Genomic DNA, 9,427 nt, shown 5'->3' with positions numbered 1-9,427 from the left:
CAGATATGTGTTCCTCCCATGATGAAACCTAACTATGATTTTAGGGTTGGATAGCCACAGAGAATTATCTGCACGGGAAGGGATGGCCTTGTTAAATCTTCATTTCTACAAAGCTGTCCTGACGGGCCTTGCAAATCTCAAGCATACCCATATGAAAATGTCACATCCAGGAATACAACACATTTCCCCAGGACTGGACCTACCAAATTGCCTTCCAGTAAACAGCAACATATCTCTCATTAGTGTCCCCTGTCCACAGTCTCTCAAAGGTCCAGACAGGTCCAGACCATATGCATGCCGATACATAAAGCAGGTTAAAAGGTTTGGCATTAACCATCTTTCTAAGTCCTCCCTTTTATGTGGTGGAAAACATTTCATGTACACATTCATTTTGAGGGTGAGATTTCATGCCTCTACAGGAGAAAAAGAGTGACATTGGGTTTGTTTTGGTTTTCCCCATAATGACCTTCTGGCAGTTATCTGCATTCTTGAAGCTTCCCAGAACATTGACCTACCCTTTTCCTCTTCAGCCTTCTTCAGAGGGCAAGAGGGACTTCCCTGAATAAATGAATCACAGGACAACTGGGATCTTTCAGCTCCTTGTTGCAAAAGACTTGTTTCACTTTGGTCTCCTTTTCCTCTAAACAGCATGCCCTCGTGATGATACTAAGGACGTGAACTACTTTGAACTCCACAGTGCTTATATTCAAGAAATACAGTAGTTCCTTGTGCTGTCACAAATAGCCTAGATTTTCTGTGAATATTTATGCTATATTTCCTTCTTAACTTCACCCCAAGCATGAAAGGTACATTCTAGTAAATCCTGAATTTTGCCCTTCTCTGACTGTGGGATTTACAATGTTAATGTTGTTGCTTCTTCCATAACAACAAAATGTAATTAAAATTAAAAGTAATAAATTTGTTTTCAGGATTTCTGCCCATTTATCTTATTCCTATAAGCTCAAGCTGCTGTTGTCCATCCCCTGTATACTTGCTGTCTCTGTCTGGCCTTTGTAAAATCCTACAAAGTGATGCAATCCTTTGCTGTTCTTGCAACTTTTTGTTCCAGATGCTGAGCAATCTGTTTGCTTGGGTTGGGTTTGTGTCTGTTTATATCTTCAAACTTGCAGCTCCGCCTGTTGCCTGGAGCACTTTTCTTGTAACATTCTGAATTCTTTTTAACACTGGAAATTCGAATTCCTTTTAACACTTCCATCAGAGTAAGTAGATCAGGTAATTTGCCTTGCTTGCTGAATTCCAATCACATCGTCAATGTTAATTATATTTCTAATACACATGTTTCTTTTCCCAGACCATATCAGGCATCCCAGCTTTATAGGAGTGAATCGTCAGCCACAAGGTTTTCTCAGTTTTGCCTGTCTTGTTGAATAGATCCTATAAGAATCTTTTTAGCTGTCTTGACTTTTCTAGGAATTTTAACTCTATTCTTATATGCTGCATTCCAAATAAAGTACTTTAAAATTATTATTTATTTTTTTACTAATTTAGGAGTTGTTCAGAACCCATGAAGTGATGGAGACCTATTTCTTCTCAGAACCTGAATCCTAATCAGCCTGCACTGTGGAAACAGACTCTGCATAATGCAGCAACTGATCCCAGTGAACAATTGTCAGAATATTTTAAAAATATCAATTTATATAATGAGAACATGATTAAATTGATATATTTCTCAAAAACACACAAATCATTTATGACTGTACACCCATTTTCAAATTCCTGGTATGAAAGCATTTAAGCTCAGTTGCTTAAATATCTGCTTAAACTTTGGAAGGAAAATCTTTCTGGGAGTTGGATTTACCCTCCCAAATATTTCAGACACTTCCTTCCTTCCTTCTTTGTTTTGTTTCTTTGTTTTGTTTTCATGAATGGGCAAAGACCATAGCAATTGCACAGGATTTGGAAGGCCGCTCAGCATCCGTCCTCTCTGCACTGAACTGCACAAATCTCAGCTGGAGCTGGAGTGTGGTAAACACTGCCCAGTGATAGAACATAATTCTTAGGCATAATCACCATTAATTAGCATTGGTGAAAATCTGTGCTGCCACACTAGACCCAAATATATAATTATATAGAATTACATATACACTTGTGCAGGAAGTGACTATTCTCCAGTAGAATGGATATCTTTCCTTGTAATTTCATTCAAATAATATAAGCAATACTTGCTTTTAATATAAGGTAACTATAAGTTTGTATTGGTGGACAGCTTCAAATCTGAATTCTTCCTTCTTTTTATCTCACTTGGCTCATAAGAAGTTTCATTCACTTAAACCAGGATTTATCCTACAGTGTTGGACTGTTAATGGAAACATGAAATATTTGGCTGAATCATCCAACTAGTCACTTTAGAGTCCTTCTACAGCCAAAGAGGAAAGACCAAGTAACTTTTTGGTAGTTAGTGAGATCCTAAAATGAATTTCTCGAACTCCCTCTTTCAACAGGGAGACCCCTGAGGCAGCCATTCTTCTAAAACAGTCACCTTTACTGAACTGACAAAACTGAAATTTTATTCCAACCCATAACATATCTGAGAGTTTTGAAAATAGTATGTATATAAAGTTATTACATGGGAAAGGAATGGCTTAGGTATGTCTTAAATACAAGCTATATTTCTTTTTCTCAGATCAGAATTGTTAACATTGGGAGATGTATTTTCCTTGTGTAAGCAAACACATGTATTGGAAAGGAATGGTTTCATGTTGGAAACGTGAGCTTTCTGGCTAATGATCTGTTCTGTCAGAGTCCCACATAAAGTAAAGACAAAACAAAATTCCACAAAACATTTATATAAAGTCATAAAAGTACTTTTGGGAGACAAATGTTCCTCCTTGTATATGGACTGTCTGAAAGGAGAGTCAGTGTAGGTATTCTGCCTTTTAGATTTCACATGAAGCAGGTCTCAGCTGAATATAGATTGCAGATGAGTTGGCATTTTATTTGTTAAACAGTTTTAGCAAAATTTCTATACATTTATGCAATCAAGATGGGCTTACCTTGCACTTTTTCCAAGGAACAAAGATGTCATTAATATAACAAGGCAATCATAAAACAGATACTTGACAAATGTCAAAAATGTATGCATTTCTTACCTGCCTTGTTTGTGGACCGCAGAATTGGAAGGTGGTTTTTCATTTTAAGCCTTTCCTTATCCAGCTATATAGCTCATACCCAGTCAAACAAAAAAGACTTTAAAAATGAAATGAGTTTACTCTATCAGGTTGGCAAAAACTTAATGTAATAATAATAACAAAAAGTAAGGGGCTAAAACATACTATCTTCCTACGGAATCAATTAATGCTTAAAAAGTGTACTTTAGAATGCTGTGGTCACCTCATTTGTATAAAGCACAGATCCAAATCTCAACTGTTCATGAGTTAAAAAAATGTGTGCATGTATTTTTTTGTGTCCTTATAGGTGAGAAGCGCCAGAACACATGGCCTGCCTGGCACTTCCATGGGCAAGCCAGCAGCCTTCAACTCAGGACTAATCTAGAAGGAGTCTGTTCACTTCACATTTTCCTAATCATATAATGCCTCTCACTGAGATACAATAAATATTATTTTACTTTTAACAAAGAGTATTTATTAAACCAAGGATTAAAATTAATAATTTGAAATATCAGAATCAGTCCTTGTTAGGAAAATGTCTCATCAGAAATGTAAACATACCTAATTGCCATAGTAAGATAAATAAGTATACACTGATACATATATCTCTATAAAAGAATTGAGAGTTGTTTATACAATATTCACTATCTAAAAACTGATTTTGTCCTGAACTGTGACCATTTTATGCTTCTATTCTAAAATTAGTAGGGCATTGCCATCACACAGATGCGGCTGTTATGGCAACAAACACAGCAAGTGCATTCATTGTTTTATGAGGAAACTATTTTTATATACTATATAGCTGGAAAAAAAATATATATTTGAGAGCATGTAGTATGATGCATGGATGGAAGCAATAATATGTTTTCCTTAGTGTCACACTCCTCACCCCTGATTTTGACCTACTGTTTTTACTTTATACAGCTACTTCATATTTAGGAATTTACCCTGAATGTTTTTTCCAACATTTCACATGGAGCTTTCTACACTGTTTAAAGTTCTCCATGTTTTCCTTGTTTTTCCGATCTCCTGGAGTCATTAACCAATTACAGCTGGGATCAAGGCCAAAAACAGCTAAGTATCACGACTCAGATTATCTCAAGTGGCACCTTAGTTAAATTGCTGAATAATCTTTTCTCTAGGGTTCAGATAAACATTGGTTGAGTTTTCTTATACCTTATGACTTCCTTTTTGATTTATATTATTTTCTTATATTGTTGAATGATTTGCTTATATTGTTTTCTTTATGTATGGTTTTCTAGACATGATTCCCCCTTCAGTTACATACCTACAAGTTAGGATAGCCCCCTTCCTTCAAAATCTTTGTCTAGGTAAAACTGGAAGATAAATTAAATGATGGTCTCAGCACAGCTTGCCCTTAAATCACAGAAGACAACAATTTCAGCAGATCCTGTATGAAGCCCTCATTTTGTTGGTCATGGATTATTTTACACTTCACAGGGAAAAAAAATAAAAATAATAACAATATTAAAAGTAATCTGCAGTTCATCTACTTCTAAGATACTACCAAAACCCAGTCCTGGGCTTCTATGCAGTATCTGAAAATAGAAAACCACAGTGCAGGATGATCTGACAATAAACCAGGTTAAACTAGTTCTTGTTAAGCAAAAGCCATCCTGGCTACTAATATTAAGAAGAGGCGGTATGTTCTTCTCTAAAGTAATTTGTCTTTTTTCCTGATTGTGAATTAACCCTTGAGAAAATACTTGGAGCAAAAGAAAATCTTATCTCTAGAGTTTTAAAGTTAAAACAGAAAAAGACTGCTTCTAACTAGGAAAACCCAGCTGATTATCCCACCCCACAAACACAAATAAAAGCGGAAAGGCTACAGATGAAAATGTAAAATGAGAGGTCAGCAAAAGGAGCTATTACACTATCCTTCATGCTTTGAAGCAGAACAAAGTACTAAAGAAATTTCTTAATCTACATTTATTTATTTTCCTGATTCAAAGAAAATATTATGACAATAAACTGCATAAATTGTTAAAATGTGATTTTCCCTGCTGATTGACTTAGTACTGTACCTTATGTGAATAGTTTGGGATGAAAATATCCTTATCTGACTGTTGCTGGAGATGCATCTGCTCTCAAGAGATAAGGAAGAGAAGGGCATGTTTACAAAAACAGGTTTCAAGAATCTGTATTGCAAAGATGGTCCAACATCGATACAGCCACACAGTATCACAGTACCAGTAATTCATTGTAACCGAGCTTTTAATGCAATTTATAAAAAAATAAAGTTATTTACATTTGCAACTTATTTGATGGCGTCCTCCCTTTATTACAGCATTTGAACTAGTGAAGAAATGTCACTAGAACTCCTTTGAGGGTAAACTTTTCAAAGATAAGCATAACAGTACAGGAAAAATGTTTAAAACATTACAAATTCTTGCTCTTTTGCAGCATTCATACAAGATAATTCTTTACAACACATGCACCCTGGCCTTACAGTAAACTGAATTCCTCTTCCAGATTAAGGCACAGAAACTGCCACATTTTGAGGACAGCCCCACCTTACATGTGGCACTTCAAGACATAACCAAAGGAATCATTTTAATTCCTGTGGATGGTAGTCTAAATGCAGAATTTAGCTATTTACACGTCTTTAAGAAGTCTCTGGTTAAAAGGACAAAAAAAAAAAAAAAAGTAAAAAAAAAGTATAACTATACTTAATGCATAGTTGCAGTAAACCAAATTCGTGAATACAAAAGCCATCAAAATATATTATAAATCTGAGTTTCAAAGCTACTCTAAAATACTGCTTTGCTTTAGAATACAAATAACACTGTTTGGGGTTAGATGTAGAGTTGTATTTTGGTCCATGCTGTTAATTCTATATCATTATGTTCCTCTTCCATTAGTTTAACAGCCTCAGAACAACAGGTCCTCAGGCAGTGGTAAGAATGGTGAAGCCAAAGAAGGGCTTTTCCAAATCTCAGACTTCAGCTGCTGCAACTAGTTCATGAAAACTCTAATTTCCAATTTTTTCCCTTCTTTACAGCTTCATATATATTTCCCTCAGAGCTCTAAGGGAAAGGAATGATGGGAGACATCAATTTAACCCTGTTAGAGTTGGGTTTTGGTCACCATCTTCTAGTCTTGAGCCAATAAATCATAGCTCTTAAAAACATCCAGCCCATAAAAAAAAAATCAACAACATCAAAAAAAATAATATTACTTTGTCTAAGCGGTAGTTCCACATAATCTGCTGGCAGTAGAAACTTCTTTGGTGTCAGTGTCAGGTCTTCCCGAAACCACAAATGGCCAAGTCTGTAAGGAAAAAAAGAAAAGAAAAGAAAAAAAAAAAAAAGTTATTTCATATTAGAAAGAAAGTTTATCCCAGTATGAAACTGGAGCTTTATTAGTGATAAATGTCTAAGTGTGGTTCAGTCACAACCACGTCATCATGTTTTCGTCCCTGTGGGAAGTGCAGAGAGCGCCGCGTTCCTCTCACAAATATTTTCATGAAGTTCTTCATTGAAATTAAAAGCTCCTCAACAGCGCTGCTACGGTCGGCAACAAATTGTTCCCATCAAATGTGCAACATTTACAACTGTTTGTCTGGTTTCATAAATAAAAGGCCTAGGAACTCTTCAAAGCCAACCAGTGGAGCAACCCTTCGGCAGGCAACGGGCATTTCGCTTTGTACCGAGCACCTAAGGACGGCTCACTCGTGCTCCGAGCTAGCCGGCAGAGCGAGTTGCTCCTTTTTGGGACGCTAAACTTGCCTAATACCAGAGGAATTTGTTTCGTTAGGATTCCCTGCCCCGACAGCCCGGAGCACACACACCCGCCGTCCCCCAGCCCCAAACCGGCCCCCGCTCGCCCCTGGCCGAGGGTCGCTGGGGGTCTGCGCGTTTTCCTTGACGGCTGGCCCAGCCTGGGGGCTACCGGCTCTGTCCCCCCGCCTCCCATCCGAGCCCCCCGAGGCCGTACCAGGTTGACGGGGTGGACGTAGCCGTTCTCGTAGCGGTCCTCCTGCAGGAGCTGCCGGAGGTGGGCGATGTAGCTGGACGCCAGGCGCAGCGTGTCCAGCTTGGAGAGCTTGGTGTCGGGCGGCACCCAGGGCAGACTGGTCTTGAGCCTGGAAAACGCCTTGCTCAGCACCCGCATCCTCGCCCGCTCCCTCGCGTTGGCCGCGTTGCGCTGCGACTGCTTCCCCTCTGCCGGCGGCCCCCGCGGCCCCGACGGCGCCTTCTTGCCCCCGGGGCCGCCGCCCCTCGCCCGCTTCCTCTTGCAGCCGCTGCCCGCCGCGCAGCTGCCCTCGCCGTCCTCTTCCTCCTCCTCCTCTTCCTCCTCCTCCTCCTCCTCCTCCGCCGCCGACGAGTTGTCCCCCGAGGGGTACAGCTCGCCGCGGGGCTGCCGCTTGCCGGGGGGCTGCGGGTAGCCCAGCTGCAGCCCCCGCAGCTCCATCCCGGGCAGCTCCTCCGCCTCGCTCCCGGAGCCCGCGGACATCGGCCCGGGAGGGCGGCGGGAGGCGCTCAGCGAGCCGGGAGGGAGGCAGGGGGCGGCCCCGTCGCGGACAGGGGCTGCGGGGGGGGGCTGGGCACGGAGGGGGGGATGCGCCCCTTGCCGGCCCTATATAGCGGCTGGCCGCGGGGCGAAGCGGCCGCCGGGCCGAGGGGAGGGAGTCGCGGGGTTTGGCGGGGGGGCAGGAGGAGGGGGTAGGAGCCGGCCGGGGGCGGCGCCTTCTCCGCGCTGCCCCGCGCAGAGCTGCGCGCTGTCCCGAGGGGGGGCCGGTCCCGCAGGCCGAGGGGAGGCGGGGGGCACTGGGGAGGGGATGGGGTCGTCAGGGATGAGCTTGTCTTTTTTTTTTTTTTTGGTGGTGGGGGGGAAGGACTGTTGTAAATTGTCTCTGGGAACGCGCGCACCGCGCTTTGGTAGTGTCGGGAACCTGGGGGGAAACTGCAGGGAATCCCCCGCGGGTATAACACGTCTGAGAGCTCCGCCTGGCTGGGGGCAATTAACCAAAACCCATGGGGCAATGTGCGGCTCTGCGGCCCGGAGCAAACGAGCCACTCGCGGTTTGCTTTAAGCGAATCCCGCGGTACAGCTCTTAGAGAGTTGGCGGCGGAGAGGGAGACCCAGCGCCCGCTGGAAGTGCCGATGCGCAAATCCAACAGAGGCGTGCATTAGGGACCCCCGGCGTGCATCCCTCCCACACCCCAAAAAAGCCTTCTTCCCCGGGTGAATAACGGGAACTTGCTTCCTCTCCGGCCTTCCCGGCCCTGCCTGCATACAGTTAAGCAGAACAACAGTTCCAGCTCGCGGGATAGAAAAGAATCTAATGACTACAACAGGTGGAAAGATCTGCTCCCGAAATTTTGCTCCCGTTTTTTTCCCTTTACATTTCCCTCCCCAGCAAGTGGAACCTTCCCCGCTGCTGCCGCCCAACTTTCCTGGCAGCGCCGGCAGGGTTTTCGCCCAGCACCGGGCAGCAGCTCCTCTGCCCGCCAGCCCCGGGCTCTTCCCAGGGCCGTTTAAATCTGTGTAAACCTCGGCTTCGCCCTCTGGGGCCGGATCCACGCCGGGGACGGGGTTAAGAGCAACCTCTGCAAAGGAAACTTGACGTTGCCTGAACCCCCGGAACACGCGGCTGGGCTTGCAACTGGAGCTCTTGAACTCCGGCTGACACCGAGATGCTCTCGCCGGGTCCCACGGGCTGTACGGTGGAAGGGGAGCACGCTGGACTTTTTATTTTTTTCTTTTCTCTGCCTCCCCAGTTACCCTACATTATCCGTATAAATATATATATATATATAAAGATACTGCAGGGGAAGAGATATAGGTTTACTTCCCAACCCCCCCATCTGGGTTGTTTATACAGGTGCGGGCTGAACGCTTTCCCTGCTAAAGATTAATGGGAGAAAGTGCTGAATTTCTTTAAACAAAGGAGAAAATGGTACCCAGCCTTAAAAGCCACAATGGCAAACCTCACCTTGCGCGTTTACCTCTTCCTCGGCGGATTAAAGGTGACGCGTAATGGATACTTCGTCTCGCTTAATGTCGGGATTGGGGCTGGGGGGAAGGGAGGTGGAATAGCCCCATTCTCAGATTGTCTTTGCCTGCCTCTTGGTTTCTGGGAATTAGAATTAGAAGGGAATTAGAATGGGAATTAGAAGGGAGTAAATCTGGAGTGAGACCAGAGTTCGGATTTACACCCAACGAAGCTGAGCGGAGCTGACTCAGATTCATCAAATTCCTTTAATTTCTGCCACCCTGATCAAGGTATCGCTTTCAGGATTCAGGATCATTTTCAAGTCTTTGATGGGATTGGG

General features: G+C 43.2%; 1 protein-coding gene across 1 annotated transcript; it reads right to left on the bottom strand.

Moving 5' to 3' along the window:
* Positions 1-5,345: 5,345 nt before the first annotated feature.
* On the bottom strand, positions 5,346-7,724 carry MSC (musculin). Its single transcript, XM_027452345.3, has 2 exons — positions 7,086-7,724; positions 5,346-6,419 (listed from the first exon to the last, which is right to left on the bottom strand). The coding sequence occupies exons 1-2, from the start codon at positions 7,602-7,604 to the stop codon at positions 6,333-6,335; spliced, it is 606 nt and encodes a 201-aa protein (XP_027308146.2). The 5' UTR covers positions 7,605-7,724; the 3' UTR covers positions 5,346-6,332.
* Between the last annotated feature and the right edge of the window lie 1,703 nt (positions 7,725-9,427).

Source organism: Anas platyrhynchos, chromosome 2 (assembly GCF_047663525.1).
Source record: "Anas platyrhynchos isolate ZD024472 breed Pekin duck chromosome 2, IASCAAS_PekinDuck_T2T, whole genome shotgun sequence".
Taxonomy (NCBI): Eukaryota; Metazoa; Chordata; class Aves; order Anseriformes; family Anatidae; genus Anas; species Anas platyrhynchos.
This window is presented reverse-complemented; position numbering and strand designations above follow the sequence as displayed.

Coding starts and splice junctions, on each gene's coding strand:
- MSC (XM_027452345.3), bottom strand. CDS start 7,604: ATGTCCGCGGGCTCCGGGAGCGAGGCGGAGGAGCTGCCCGGGATGGAG. Junction 6,420..7,085: donor ACGTCCACCCCGTCAACCTG/GTACGGCCTCGG, acceptor TTTTCCTTACAG/ACTTGGCCATTTGTGGTTTC.